The sequence below is a fragment of the Saimiri boliviensis genome, chromosome 3, assembly GCF_048565385.1.
Source record: "Saimiri boliviensis isolate mSaiBol1 chromosome 3, mSaiBol1.pri, whole genome shotgun sequence".
NCBI classification, from domain to species: Eukaryota; Metazoa; Chordata; class Mammalia; order Primates; family Cebidae; genus Saimiri; species Saimiri boliviensis.
This window is the reverse complement of record NC_133451.1, coordinates 100,311,471-100,326,822: the sequence shown is the minus strand read 5'-3', so window position 1 is coordinate 100,326,822 and position 15,352 is coordinate 100,311,471. Positions and strand designations below refer to the sequence as shown.

The 15,352-nt window shown below is 40.8% G+C and overlaps 1 protein-coding gene across 6 annotated transcripts in view; it reads left to right on the top strand.

Annotated features, from left to right (window-relative positions):
- Window positions 1-15,352, top strand: part of LEF1 (lymphoid enhancer binding factor 1) — a 124,955-nt gene that overhangs the window by 93,368 nt on the left and 16,235 nt on the right. For all 6 annotated transcript variants that reach the window (XM_039468019.2, XM_039468020.2, XM_039468017.2 and 3 more), the window contains 3 exons: window positions 485-647; window positions 8,221-8,328; window positions 14,714-14,762. In XM_039468019.2, coding sequence (XP_039323953.2) covers window positions 485-647; window positions 8,221-8,328; window positions 14,714-14,762 — 320 coding nt within the window. The remainder of the gene's footprint in view (window positions 1-484; window positions 648-8,220; window positions 8,329-14,713; window positions 14,763-15,352) is intronic.

Here is a 15,352-nt window from a genome sequence, read left to right as displayed (position 1 = left end):
ATGCAAAGGCAACTTGCATTTGTTTGGGGGAAAAGGTCTAAAATTTATTAGCTTCTCCAAGTGGTCCTTAAGCCCCTGCAAAAGTTAAGAACCTCTGTTCTGAAAGAGGAATGATCACCTGTGCTGTATGTTCAGCTTCTTCTCAGGGGACCAAAGAACTCAGCCTCAGAGCCCACCTGGAGCACCTTCACTATGCCAAGTCCATTTCTACTTGGTGTTCATAGTTCTATAATGACAGGTCCACTTTCTCAAACCAAAGGCTTTTATTCAGAGAGAGTCACTGAGTAGATAGGAAGCCCTGTTGGATTGGTTGTTTGCCTCTCAGTGTTTCATCAAATGAGTCAAGAGCTGCTCTTCCAAGTTGATGGTGTTCTGGAGCAATAGAGTTGTCCCCAGCCTGAGCAGGTGCTCTGCTTCTCTTCTCCCCATCCCGTCCTCATTCCTTCTACCCCTTCCCCTAACCACCACCACCACCACCTTTTAGGAAGCCTCAGCATGAACAGAGAAAGGAGCAGGAGCCAAAAAGACCTCACATTAAGAAGCCTCTGAATGCTTTTATGTTATACATGAAAGAAATGAGAGCGAATGTCGTCGCTGAGTGTACTCTAAAAGAAAGTGCAGCTATCAACCAGATTCTCGGCAGAAGGGTAAGTAGTGGAGTCAGGCATAAATGTTTATGGCAGCCGTGGAACTGCTTCATGAAAATCTGCCCCAATTTAATCACCTATCAGGTGGTCATGGAATGTGTTTGCACTTCAAGATTTGTTATGATACGTTATAAACAACTTAGACTGATAACTGTTTTCTTTTCTTTTTTGTTTTTTGTTTTTTGTTTTTTGTTTTTTTTGAGACACAGTCTCACTCTGTTGCCCAAGCTGGACTGGAGTACAGTGACATGATCATGGTTCACTGCAGCCTTAACCTCCTGGGTTCAAGCTATCCTCCCACCTCAGCCTCCCAAGTAGTTGAGACTATAGTTGTTGCCACCATGCTTGGCTAATTTAAAAAATTTTTTTTGTAGAGAATGTGTATTGCTATGTTGCCTAGGCTGGTCTCAAACTCCTGGGCTCAAGCAAACCTCCCACTTCAGCTTCCCAAAGTGCTGGGGGAACAAGTGTGAGCCACCTTGCCTGGCCCCATTATCATTCTTTTTCTTTTTTCTTTTCTTTTTTTTTTTTTTTTTTTTTTTTTTGAGACGGAGTTTCGCTCGTTACCCAGGCTGGAGTGCAATGGCGCGATCTCGGCTCACCGCAACCTCCACCTCCTGGGCTCAGGTAATTCTCCTGCCTCAGCCTCCTAAGTAGCTGGGATTACAGGCACGCGCCACCACACCCAGCTAGTTTTTTGTATTTTTAGTAGAGACGGGGTTTCACCATGTTGACCAGGATGGTCTCGATCTCTTGACCTCGTGATCCACCTGCCTTGGCCTCCCAAAGTGCTGGGATTACAGGCTTGAGCCACCACGCCCGGCCTTTTTTTTTTTTTTTTGAGATGAGTCTTGCTCTGTCACCCAGCTTGGAGTACAGTGGCATGATCCTGGTTCAGTGCAACTTCTGCCTCCCAGCTTCAAGCGATTCTTCTGCCTCAGCCTTCTGACTAGCTAGGATTACAGATGCCTATCTGGATAATTTTTGTATTTTTTTTAGGAGATACGATGTTTCAGTGCGTTGGTCAGGTTGGTCTTGAATTCCAGACTTCAAGTGATCCACCCTCCTTGACCTCCTAAAGTGATGGGATTACAGGCGTGTAACACTGTGCCGGCCCCATTATCATTCTTTTTGTGTGTGTGTCATGGAGTCTTGCTCTGTCACCAGGCTGGAGTGCAGTGGTGTGATCTTGGCTCTTGGCTCACTGCAACCTCCTCCTCCTGGGTTCAAGTGATTCTCCTGCCTCAGACTCCTGAGTAGCTGGGATTACAGGCACACGCCACCAGGCCTGGCTAATTTTTGTATTTTTAGTAGAGACGGGGTTTCACCATGTTGGTCAGGCTGATCTCGAACTCCTGATCTCATGATCCACCCGCCTCAGCTTCCCAAAATGCTAGGATTACAGGCATAAGCCACACATGCAGTCCCCTTTGTCATTCTTTAAGCAAATATTTATTATCTTTTTGGACCAAGCATGATGCCTGGACATTAGGTAATAATTTTTGAATAAAATATGGAGCAACTGGGCATGGTGGCTGGCTCACTCACGCCTGTAATTCCAGCACTTTGGGAGACCGAGGTGGGTGGATCACCTGAGGCCAGGAGTTTGAGACCAGCCTGGCCGACATGGTGAAACCCCATCTCTACTAAAAATACAAAAAATTAGCCGGATGTGTGGTGGTGGACACCTATAATCTCAGCTACTTGGGAGACTGAGGCAGGAGAATCACTTGAACCTGGGAGGTGGAGGTTGCAGTGAGCCGAGATCATGCCACTGCTCTGCAGCCTGGGCAACAGAGAGAGACTCTGTCTCAAAAAAATAAAATTAAATAAATAAATATCCACCTAGAATTTACAGATAAATAAATCATTGTTAAGTTGTATATTAGCCATAATAGATACAACCCTTGCCTTGCCTTTCTGGAGCTTCAAGTTTTGTGACAGAATATAGACCTTAGAAAAATAATTACCCAATAAATAGATAATAAAAATTATGATAAATTCTGTGAATGTAAGGAATAAGATTCAGTGAGAAAGAAGAACAAGGGTATGTGCAGGGCCCTCTGACGTAACTGTCTCTAAGCTGAGGTGTGGGAGCTAAGTAGAGACGAATGGGGAGAGGTCGACTTCCCCACACACAGAAGGAGCAGCATGTGTGTGCTGCCTCTGAAACAAGAAAGCGCTTAGCCCTTTTAGGGAGTTACGGCAAGGCCCGTGGGGGACCAGCCTGGCAAACAGAGGTGGCCGCTCCTTCCAGGACAGAAGCAGAGCTGTTGTACCATGAGGCTTTACATGGAAGAATGTGTATGATCCCGAGAAGTCTTGATTCTAGAAAGACTGTCCTCTAAATAAATCTCAAAGTGTACACCTGCCAAGTTTCTGGCTTACCCTTTTCTTTTCATTCATCCTTTTACCAATGCTGTAATATTTTTCTGAGCACCTATTGTGTACCAGGCACCAGGTTGCAACTAGGATAGACACTCTAGGATTGTCCAACTGTCAGCCAGAAGACACAGTCCTCCCAGGTACTTTGCATGGGATTGAAGTGGTTTGAGTTAGTTGGCTGAAGAGTGGTAGAAAAAGTTTGAATTTCTCTAATTCAAATTACATTTTCACTATAATCACATTATAATTTTAGAAATGTTTCATCTTAATTTGTTGATGTTCTTCATATCTGTGTGCTGGCCTCTTAATTTGCGACCCTGTGTTTGTTTTTGCGACCTCTGAAGAAATTCGTGATCGGCAAATGAACGTTCAGCCGAGGAGGATCTAACAACCCTTGTGAAACGTGGAGGATCATGTGTTCGCTATTGTTAATGATAACTTTACCATGTCTGTTCCAAACCTAATAAATTTGAGCATTTATAACAGAAAATATGCAGGGGGTTTCCAGTCCATGTGAACAGGAGGGAAGCAGGCCTTCTTACATTATTGATTCCCATTGAAGAGCCTCAAAATGCAGCTATTTCCCATCTGCAAGACACCAGGGTTTCTGGGGGAGGGTGCGGTGAGATTATAGCTTTTTATGGTGTGCTGTATACAATGCCCTATTTCCCTGTGGATTCTTAAACATTTAATAACAGTAATTACAATGCTTTCCCAAGCCAGATCATGGCAGATGAGTGATTCCCATCATCTTGGAAGAACTCCGCCTTAAAAGCTTAAAAGCTGATCGTCATTTTCCCTGACTCTTTAATAGAAGAAATCAGAGGAAAAGAAGGGCTGATGTTTTTATTTCAGCTTGTATGCAACTCTGAGTTTTTTCTTTTTTCTTTTTTGAGTTAAGGGCCCCCTGGCCCTCCAGTGGGAATTACTTTCCTGCTCAAGAGAGTAAGTGAGGATATGATATGAAGGTATGCTTCCTATTCTTAATGCACATTTCCCATAGTTGCTACTTTCTCAGCTCCTTTAACAATCCCCAGATCTGAGCATGTGTCCTAAAGGATGGTTCTTATTTGGGGTCCCTGTCTGTCTCTCATTTCGACACCTGTTTCTATTTATAGGTCTCTGAGATCTTTGATTAAGATCAGGTTTTCTGTCCTTTTGTAATTCCCCTCTGGCAGGGCAGCCCTTGCTAACTCTTTAAAGTCTCTGGCTTCAAAATCACGAAGTTTTACACTGGGATAATTTGAGTTCTTAAAAGTGGATCTTAAATCCATCCCAGAATGTTTTATCTTTTGATTTTTATTCACTTTTACTGTATCTCTAAAATAGAAGTATTCATTCCTATGAATTAGTCAAAATTTTATTTTTAATCCATATTATAAATAATAATAGCACAAATTTTATTTTAAAATAAGCCTTTTTTCTTCAGACCTTTCTGGCTATTAAAGGAAATCCATTTATCACGAATTTATCATGAGAATGTTTTATCTTGGAACTGTACAAGTTTCTTCAAAATAAATGGGTATTTTCCCCACAAATTGGTGGAATCTTGACAATGAGATTTGTTTTAAAAAGTTTGACCCTTTATTTTGCAGTAAACAGAGATAGAGAAGCATTTTTGGTTCATTGTGTTTCAGAAATTCCCATAAAGAGAGACCCATCTTTTGAGTTTGAACTAGACTTTTTGTTTTCACTGCAAAACTTTAATACCATCATTTTATTTTCTGTTTCATTTGGTAAGTGATCTATTTGTGCGTCGGTGTTGTACATTAGAAATAACAGAATTTAAAGTAATTGAACTTGTAAATAAATAGTTTAGTTTATGCCTACCTTGCCTCCTTGCCTTTTATTCAGTTTCATTAGCTGAGGTCTTTTGTCAACCTGTTTCTTGTTTTAACTGAAAAATACCTGATTGTTCGGGTAGAAGACCCAACCTTGATACATATTTTGGGAGTTAATTTGTATTTATGATTCCAGATTTTCTCAGCTGCTGTAAGTTATGTAAAATTATACTGACACACTGCAGTAACAAAATGTGTTGTGTACAGGGGAAGGACACTTGTCAAATAAATGAACAAACAAATTTAAAATGGAAGACTTCTTCTTTCCTTCTTTTCCCTAATTTTTTTCCTTATTGGTAAAACTTTGCCTCTTGCCAGCCATCTTTATTTAGCACTAAAGCTAACTGTGTAAATATCAGTTTTCTTTTTGAGAAAGAGTCTTGCTCTATCACCCAGGCTGGAGTGCAGTGGTGCAATCGTGGCTCACTGCAACCTCCACCTCTCAGATTCAAGCAGTTCTCATGCCTCAGCCTCATGAGTAGCTGGGATTACAGGCATGCACTGCCACACCTGGCTAATTTTTCTATTTTTAGTTGAAACAGGATTTTGCCATGTTTCCCAGGCTGGTCTTGAACCTCTGGCCTCCAGTGATCTGCCCACCTCAGCCTCCCAAAGTGCTGGGATTACAGGCATTGAACCACTGTACCCCACCATAAATATCACTTTTCTTTAAAAAATCAAGGATTAGCCAGGCATGGTAATGTATTCCTGTAATCCTGTTGGCTCAGGGCTGCCGTGGGAAGATTGCTGGAACCCAGGAGTTCAAGACTGCAGTGAGCTGTGATTACACCACTGCACTCAAGCAACAAAGCGAGACCCCGTCTTAAAAAAATTTTTAAAAAGGACAAAAAGGATGATGTTTTTCCTTTTGTGTCCAGTTTGCTTTTTCTCCCTGTGAAGGTCTATAATACTAGGTCACTTGTTCTAGGTTTAAAAAGCTGTCAGTTGCTAGAGGCAGTGTGACTTTGCCATCCCAATTTAAATCACCGCTGCTGCCCCAGACACACCTTCTTCTTTGGCTCAATTTGTCTAATGTTTATGCTACTAGTACAAAGAACTGTGCTTCAGGTAACTGTTTCCAGGGTTGTTTTGTTTTTCTGGCACCTCCCTCTACATTTTTTTTTTTTTTTTTTTTTTTTTTTTTTTTTTTTTTTTTAGCAAAAGCACATCACCTGATTTGCCTTTAGGCTCAGGGCAAGCTCCTCTGTGTGTCATGCTTTTTAACTTCACAGTCTATACTTGTAAAGCAATTAAAAAATAAATCACCTATCCTATTTAGCACAGATCGCCTGACTTTTAAGGGGCTTTCAATGGAAATGGACTCTTGCCCTGCTAGTGGGAACTGCTGCTTCTTGCACTAGAGGCTGGAACTGGAGGTGGGGTGTGGCTGGAAGGTGCTGTCGTGTCTCAGGAAATCAGCTTCATGTTCTGTTGTCAAACAAGAGCAGCAGGTGTTTCTGTTTTCTTAGCTACTCTTTAGAGGCTGAGTCCAATTTGATTAGGACTTAGACATAGCCTCTCCTAGAAGTTTTTCTCTCTCATCAAGCTCTCTCACTGCTCTTATTTAAAAATCATTAAAAAAAAAAAAAAAAAAAAGAACAGGGAGATCAAAATTAATATGCAGGGCAGCCATGAATGGGAAAGGATCTCATAGCCTGGGATGGGAAGGAAGCAAAATGGGAAGCTTCACACCTGAGAGCCGGGGGAGAGCAGGAGCAGGGAGGCTGTCAGCTGACAGATTGGGTGTGTGCACAGGTGAGCACGTGGGGGTGCAAAGGTGAGTGTGTGTGCTGTGCATGTAGTTTATGTGCACAGAGGAGCATGTGTGTTATGCCTATGGGTGTGGGTATATACGCTAGGGTGAGCATGTGAGCGTTGTATGTGTGTCTGTGGTCAGGTGAGAATGTATGTGTGCGTAGTGTGGGCTCTGGTCTCCTCCTTGTATAGGCACCATCACCTCTGGGTCTTACCCTCATGGACAGTGGTTCCCCAAATCTCAGATAGTTCTTTCTGGAAAATTCTGCTGGCAGATCCTGGCATTGGGGAAGTTGGGAAAATACATGAAAATTGTCTGCTGGGGACTGGGGTGAGTCATGCACTAGTGTTGTTTGCAAAGCAGTGTGCAAATGTAAACCTCTTAAAATCCCAAATACCAAACTGGGCGTGGTGGCTCACGCCTGTAATCCCAGCACTTTGGGAGGCCAAGGCGGGCAGATCACATTAGGGTGAGGAGTTCAAGACCAGCCTGACTAACATGGAGAAACCCCATCTCCACTAAAAAAGTACAAAATTAGCTGGACATGGTGGCGCATGCCTGTAATGTCAGCTACTCAGGAGGCTGAAGCAGGTGAACTGTTTGAACCCAGGAAGCAGAGGTTGCAGTGAGCTGAGATGGCACCATTGCACTCCAGCCTGGGCAACAAGAGTGAAACTCCGTCTCAAAAAAAAAAAAAAAAAAAAAAAAAAAGAAAGAAAAAAGAAAAAAAGAAAAAATCCAGATACCTTTCCTACATAAACTACTTTATTATATGTGCTACGTAATCAGTTATATAAAAAGGAGACAAAAAGTTTGAAGGATATTAGCAGCTACATTCTTCATATTAGAAACTAGAGTCTCAAATTCTAGATGGCAAAATAAACTTAAATAATCTGCCTTGCATTATTCCTTCCATCAGAAGGAAGCTCAAAGCCATAGCCACAACGTGTGCTTGGGTAACTGGACAGTGTCATCAGCATTCTCCCCATAGACAGCGTAGCATCTGTGCGAGTGTGAGGAGACAGTGAAGAGATGGAGGCAGACAGGCTGACTTTTCATGCCTTTCTCTACAGACAGGGTCATATGATTAAGGTTTCAGACCCTTCATGTGACAAAATGGGAAAGTATTCATGTGAGGAGAGGGTGTATCTGTTTTAAAAGACATCTGGAAATTATCACATTTTGCATAAATAAAAAGTGCTTGGGTTCAGATATCAGAATATGCAACTAACTGTGAAAAACGGTCAAGTTGGGTGTGGAGGTTCACCAGTGAAAGTTCTTTTTAATTTATGTTGGAAAAGAGAAAGGGTGGGTGACAGAGATCATTTTACTTTGAGTACTTTGATTGACTTTGATGTGTTTCATGTGATATCGGAAAACAGGATAGAGAAACCAAAGTTCGAGTTTCACTCTAGCCACCGACTCCAGTAGATTTCTACAGCACTTGGCACGTGGTCTTCGGCAATTTAAAAATAAATAAAAGTTTAAATGCTTAATATTTTCATTTTTTGATGTTTGAAACATTAACTGTACTGTTGCTGTTTTGCTTACTTCTGTTTTTTTTTTTTCTTCTTTCCTCTCTTTGTTTTAGTGGCATGCCCTCTCCCGTGAAGAGCAGGCTAAATATTATGAACTAGCACGGAAAGAAAGACAGCTACATATGCAGCTTTATCCAGGCTGGTCTGCAAGAGACAATTATGTAAGCCCCTTCTCCATACCAACGGCTCTCCACTCTCATTCATTTGCTCTTTAGCTTTCAAGAAGGAAACGTGTTTTAGGGTATATACAGTGCTGGCACTACTTCTTATTTTTGGACGTTAATGAACTTTGTAATAAGGATTTTATGGATATATTGCATTATGAAAGCTTTGAGCTATCATTTTTTTTTCCTTTTTGCTTGGGTGCTAATGAATGCTTTTAAATAAATTTTTTAAAAAATAAAAGTAATGGTATTAAAAGTAATTTTTAATTAAAAGTAATAGTAATAAAAGTAATTTTTAAATAAAAGTAATATTATTAAAATTTGGTTAAAAAAAAAAGAAGCCCATAATCTTACTATGTAAAGGCAACATTAGTAGTAGCTATTTATATTACCTTCTAATGTTTTTCCTATGTATAGTTTTATTTTTTTACTTGGATATTTGTGTGCATGTGTGTATATATGTACACATTTGTTGCATGCTTCTTGCTCTTATATATAGAAAACATTTCTCTGTTATGGCATACTGTTTATGTATATCAATACTCCATTAAGTGCATGTCATAATTTACTTGTCTTATTTTTTCCTGGTTTTAGACATTTAAGTTGCTTCCTATTTTTCTTACAACGGCAAATATTCCTTCAATAAACATGTCTGTACATCAGTTTTCTCCTGTATTCAGGACTGTTATTTATGTTAATATATACATTGTGGAAGTAAATAATGTAAATATTTTTAAAATCTTTTTTTTTTTTTTTTTTTTTGAGATGGAGTCTCACCCTGTCACCCAGGCTAGAGTGCAGTGGCGTGATCTGGCTCACCTCCACCTCCTGGGTTCAAGGGATTCTCCTGCCTCAGCCTCCCGAGTAGCTGGGATTACAGGCACACACCACCATACCCAGCTAATTTTTTGTATTTTTAGTAGAGATAGGGTTTCACCATGTTGGCCAGACTGGTCTCAAACACCTGACCTCAGGTGATCTGCCCGCTTCCGCCTCCCAAAATGCTGGGATTACAGGTGTGAGCCACTGCCTCTAGCTATTTTAAAGTTCTTGATACATATTGTCACATTGCTTTCCAAAGAACTGTATCATTTTACACTTCTTATAAACAGTGTATTCAGATGACTGTTTTGCCACAGACTACTTTGAACTGGGTAAAGAATTCTCTTTTGATGTTACTGTAACCCAGCATCATGTATTCTATTCAGTGTAGGTATGTCATGTTTAAGTCATAGTAATTTTATCAGCAGGAAATACCTCATTTTTAGTGCCAATTGTTTTATTACTGTAGAATTTGAGCATCTTACTTACGTAGTCTTGATAGGGCAAAGACTATTTTATCTTATAGAGGGGAATAATTTTCACTATTTAAGCCCTTAAAATAATTTAATATTTTGCAGTTATTATGTCTGAGTTCATGCAGCCTGCTATAATAAAATAGACATGGTGGGTTACAAACAACACGTTTATTTCTCATACTTCTGGAGCCTGTGAAGTCCAAGATCAGGGTTCAGGTTTGGTGTCTGGTGAAGGCCTGCTCCCAGTCTTCTGGCTGAATCTTTGCAAGGTGGAAAAAGGAGGAAGAGAGTGCTTCAGGGTCTCTTTTATAAGGACATTAAGCTCCTTCATGAGAGCTCCTTGCTGAGGCCGTAGCCACCTCCCAAAGGCTGTGCCTCATTGTACCATCACATTGGGGGTTAGAATTTCAGCGTATGCATTTGGGAGAACATAACATTCAGTCTGTAGTAATTCTCAGGTTCTATGTGAGATAAGCATTAGAAATGCCAGCCAGGCCAATCTTAATAAAAGTGGAGTGATTGCTTTTTAAAAGGGTAAGAGCGAAACTATTAATCAATATACAATTTAATATGCAGCCATTGTTTTAGGTGCTCCTGTGGGGCTTAAGATCTCACAGAGATGATGACAAGGTTGCGCATATGAGGTCATACGGTCAAGGAAACTTATTTCTGGAAATGGATTACACAATTTATTTCCTATAATGTGCTCCACAGAAAAGGTCACTTTACTGCTCAAGGTTTGGTGCTCAGACATTGGATACAAGTTTGACACAGGAAGTAGGAGTTCGTCTGTTACTTATGGGAAACAGCCCAGTGAGCTCTTCTGAGTTGTTTTGGTTGCTTTAGTAACTACCATATGCTGATGGTTAGGAACTGTCTTAAATTCTTCACAGCAACCCAGTGGTGGAGTGAATATTATTACAGGAATATTATTACTCAGTTTTTCAGGTGAGGAAATTGAGAGGCTGAAGAGGTTAGGTAATTTGTCTAAGGCCTCGTAGTAGGTGGCTAAGCTGAAGTTTTCATTCGGGTCACTCAGACTTCAAAATCTACATGGTTTTCGATCTGGGCGCAGTGGTTCATGCCTGAAATGTCAGCACTTTGGGAGGCAGAGGTGGGCAGATCATTAAGTCAGGAGTTTGAGACCAGCCTGACCAACATAGTGAAACCCCATCTCTACTAAAATATAAAAATTAGCTGGGCGTAGTGGCACATGCCTATAGTCCCAGCTACTTGGTAGGCTGAGGCATGAGAATTGCTTGAACCCAGCAGGCAGAGGTTGCAGTCAGCTGAGATTGTGCCACTGCACTCCAGCCTGGGCTACAGAGCCAGACTCTGTCTCAGAGAAAACAAAAACCCTGTATGGTTTTCCTCCTCCTGAGTAGATTAGCTCAGTCTTGCAGTGCCTTCTTTCTTTTTTCTTCTTTTTTTGGAGATGGAGTTTCGTTCTTGTTGCTTAGGCTGGAGTGCAATAGCACAGTTGCAGCTCACCGTAACCTCTGCCTCCCAGGTTCAAGCATTTCTCCTGCCTCAGCTTCCCGAGTAGCTGGGATTACAGGCGTGTGCCGCCACGCCTAGCTAATTTTGTATTTTTAGTAGAGACAGGGTTTCTTCATGTTGGTCAGGCTGATCTTGAACTCCCAAGCTCAGGTGATCCACTGGCCTCAGCCTCCCAAAGTGCTGGTATTACAGGCACGAGCCACTGTATCCAGCTCAATGCCTTCTTAAGACTGCTATAGTTGAAGACTTTTCACCCCTGAACCAGGCTTCTGTTTTCTGAGCAGCAATTACCATCTCTGTATAGAACCCCTGCCCTGCCCTGTAAGTGGGAAGATCAGTGTTCACTCAGAGAGTTTCAAAAGTGTCTCCTTCTGGCCAGTGTAGTGGCTCACGCCTGTAATCCTAGCACTTTGGGAGGTGGAGGTGGAGGTGAGCAGATCACTTAAGGTCAGAAGTTCAAGACCAGCCTGACCAACATGGTGAAGTCTCTACTAAAAATATAAAAATTAGCTGGGCATAGTGGTGTGCACCTGTAATCCCAGCTACTTGGGAGGCTGAGGCAGGAGAATTGCTTGAACCTGAGAGGCAGAGTGATCCTGCATCACGCCATTACACAAATTCAGTCTGGGTGACAAGAGCAAAACTCAGTCTCAAAGAAAAAAAAAAGTGTCTTCTTCTAATCCTGCCCTGGGTGTCTTTTAGATGTAGTTTGTCTAAAAGGGGAGAGCTAATCTTCCTCTTGCGACCTTTATAAACTTTATTGTGCTGTGAATTTTATTTAGCATTGCTTGTTGAATGCCTTTAATTTTTTTTTTAATTCTTAAGTAATTACCTGAGTTTTGACTTTTAAAAAGACATAATAGAAACACCTACATATTCTCTCTCTCTCCCTCTATCTTGCTCCGTCTTCTGTATGTCAATGGGTGGGAAAAAAGTAGTTTTAAAGAAAGCTACTGTAATGTGAATGTGAACTTAGTTTTAAAGATTTTCCTCTGCACAACTTTTAAAGGAAATTGTTTTGCATATTCTTTGAATGAAGGGAAAGCCCAGCTTCATTCACAGTGTTTTCATCATAATCAAAATAAGTCAGTCAATTACTGAAGCAAACAGAAGCTGATCAATGATAGTACTTTACCTAGAGATATTGCTCTTAAAATAACAGTACTCTACAGGGATAGACTGAAGGTAAAATCAAGGCATTTAGTGCCGGTATGGTATCCTGATCCTCAGTGAAATATGTATGTCAATGATTCAATGTTAAAATATATTATTCTATGACATAGATTTATAATTTCAATTTACTTTTATAACTTTGGTTAATAACTGAGGTTTTCATAAATTAATAGTGCACAAATTTTCTTGGGTGAGATTAGCGAAATATTTATAATGTTAGAACTTCTCAGTTGAATTTTTAATGCTCCCAATATCATATAGTCTGTATAATGTTAACAAAAATACATTTTTTTGTTTTACCATACATGAATGTTGGTTTTTGTATAACTTGACATTAATACATCTAAACTACTTAGTTCTTTTTGCATATCATAAATGTAGTGTCTTTTGAAGAACTGGTTGATATCTAGAAGGTAACAGTTATTTGACTTAGCGGTAGAGGGGTAACAGTGCAGGCCTCAGATGGTCACTGTGTGCCGGCTATGATCTAGGCATGTGTGAGTTGGGAGCACGGTGCTCGGAGAGCCAGGTGGTGCTCTGGGGACAGAGCCCATGACAGCACCTGTGAAGCATTCAGTAAGCAGTGAGCTCAGGGTCATGGGGAGCTCAGAAGAGGAGCCCCAGCTCTCCCTGAAGGATGGACGAACAAGTTGGGGAGCAGAAAAAGTTCATGGAATAGATGTCGCTTGAGACAGGGGTTGAAGGGTAAATGGAGCAGGGAAAGAAGAAAAGGTGACATAAGGTTCCAGACACACGAAACCACTTTGTAGCAACTTCTGAACCTTGCAGTAATTCCATTGAAAGGACTGTGTGGATTCCTGAAAGAAGCATGTGCCCCCTCTCTACTCCCTGTCATCAGGGCACTTTAATAATCCTGAAAGAAGACTCCATTGTTTTTGATGCGCTGTTTCTCAGGGTCACTGATATCTGCTCTTTGCCTCAGTGTTTGGTAGGATGATTTTAGTCACCCTTCTGAAGCTGTACAGCCTCAATGGCCACATGATGTGAAGAACTATCTTGAGGTGCAGAAGTAGGCACTTTCATAGAGCCACAAAATATATACAGTACAATCTTAATGGCTTTATTTTGTTTATTATTTGTTAATGTGATTATTACAACAGACAGAAGATAGAGATATTGGATATGATATGTGTTCTGTATTAGTTATTTGAAAATACCTGATGCAGGTTGGTCATTTACTATAAGTGGACTATGGCTATACACCACACCATTAAAATTATTATAATTTTGAGACAAGGTCTTGCTCTGTCATCTAGGCTGGAGTACAGTGGCATAATCATAGTTTACTATAGCCTCGACCTCCTGTGCTCAAGCAATCCTCCTGCCTGTGCCTTCCAAAGTGCTGGGATTACAAGTGTGAGCTACTGTGCCTGACCTGGTCTAAAATAATAATAATAGTTATTATTATTATTTGAGACAGAATCTCACACTGTCACCTGCAGTGGTATGATCATGGCTCACTGCAACGTCCCCCTCCCAGGTTCAAGCAGTGCTCCTGTCTAAGCCTCCCAAGTAGGTGGGATTGCAGACGCACACCACCAAGCCAGACTAATTTTTGTATTTTTAGTAAAGACAGGGTTTCACCATGTTGTCCAGGCTGGCCTTGAACTCCTGACCTCAAGTGATTTGCCTCAAAGTGCTGGGATTACAGGTGTCAGCCACCACACCGGGCCTAAAATTATTTTTGAGGGCAAAGTAGTTATGAAGAAAAAGGAAAAATTAGACCACTGTGACTGGGATCTAAATTTTTAATTTGGCATTGAGATGATTTGGAAATACATTTAAAATGGTATGCATATCCATGTTATTTTGTCTGTCTTAGGAAGCAAGTTCCTTAACTGCCAAAAGTAAGTCTTTGAAATATCTTAAGTTTTCTAGGTTCTTTCATTCTCTTCTCCCTTTCTCCTTGGTTTTGTTGTGCCTGTGCCACAGGGCCTGTGGGTACTTGATTAACACCAGAGAACTTTCAATTAGACAACGGAATTCACAGTAAGGTTTATCTTAGGCACTACCAGAAGCGGGTTCTAAGTGTGGTGGTTAGTAAGAAAAGGAATGCCTCATTAAGCTGGCTTTCCTCTAAGAGGGGCCTATGGCCACAGCTTTAGGACATCGTTATGTTTGTGTGTGTGTGTGTTTGTGTGTGTGTGTGTGTGCACGCCCACGGTGTCAATATTGATGTTAAATATGAAGCTATAGAGACAGAGGTCACCAGGTCACTGTTTTCTCCCATTCTCTTACTCTCTGACTCTGTTTCTAGAGAGAGATGGTGAGAGGCAGAGAGTGAGTCATCTTTACCGCTTTGTTGACCGCCTGCCTGTGCTTTCACATCACATTCATCCATGTGTTTATGGTGCAATCTGTAGCCTCACAGTGTGCCTCTCTTCTTCCAGGGTAAGAAAAAGAAGAGGAAGAGAGAGAAACTACAGGAATCTACATCAGGTAGGCACCATGAAACTTTCCAGTCCATCCTCAGGCTTCTGACAAACACCTTTTAAAGCAGTCTGCGTCTCTCTACCCACTGCTTTCTTCTGTAACTGTAACTTGTGATTCTGTAACTCTGCTTTTTCTTCCTGAAATTCTTCTTAAAAATGTAAAAGACATTCTTTTAAATGTGACTGTGTGAAGGTACATGTAAAAACTGTTTCCCAAACCTGTCACCTGGAATCCTGGTTGTTAACTGTGGGATTTTGTTTGTTTATTCGTTTTATTTTTGCTTCTGTGTTTACTTTGCTTTAACACTCTTGCTTTTATACTATTTTATGTAACTCCTTAAAGATACAATATTTTACGATGATTATGATATATTACCTAGTATTCCCTTGAGAAGCTCTTGTGATTTGGGTTTTTAAAAAATGTAAACATAATGATAGGGTTTGTCTTTCTTGTACATTAATTCAAGACATCAGTGAGGTCCCATTTATTTCTCTTTTTTCTTTCATTAAAAATGAGGCCACTACTTGTAGTGCACAAATAAAAATGGCTGGTATAAGAACCATGAATAGTAAAGCAAACAAGTTCACATGATATTG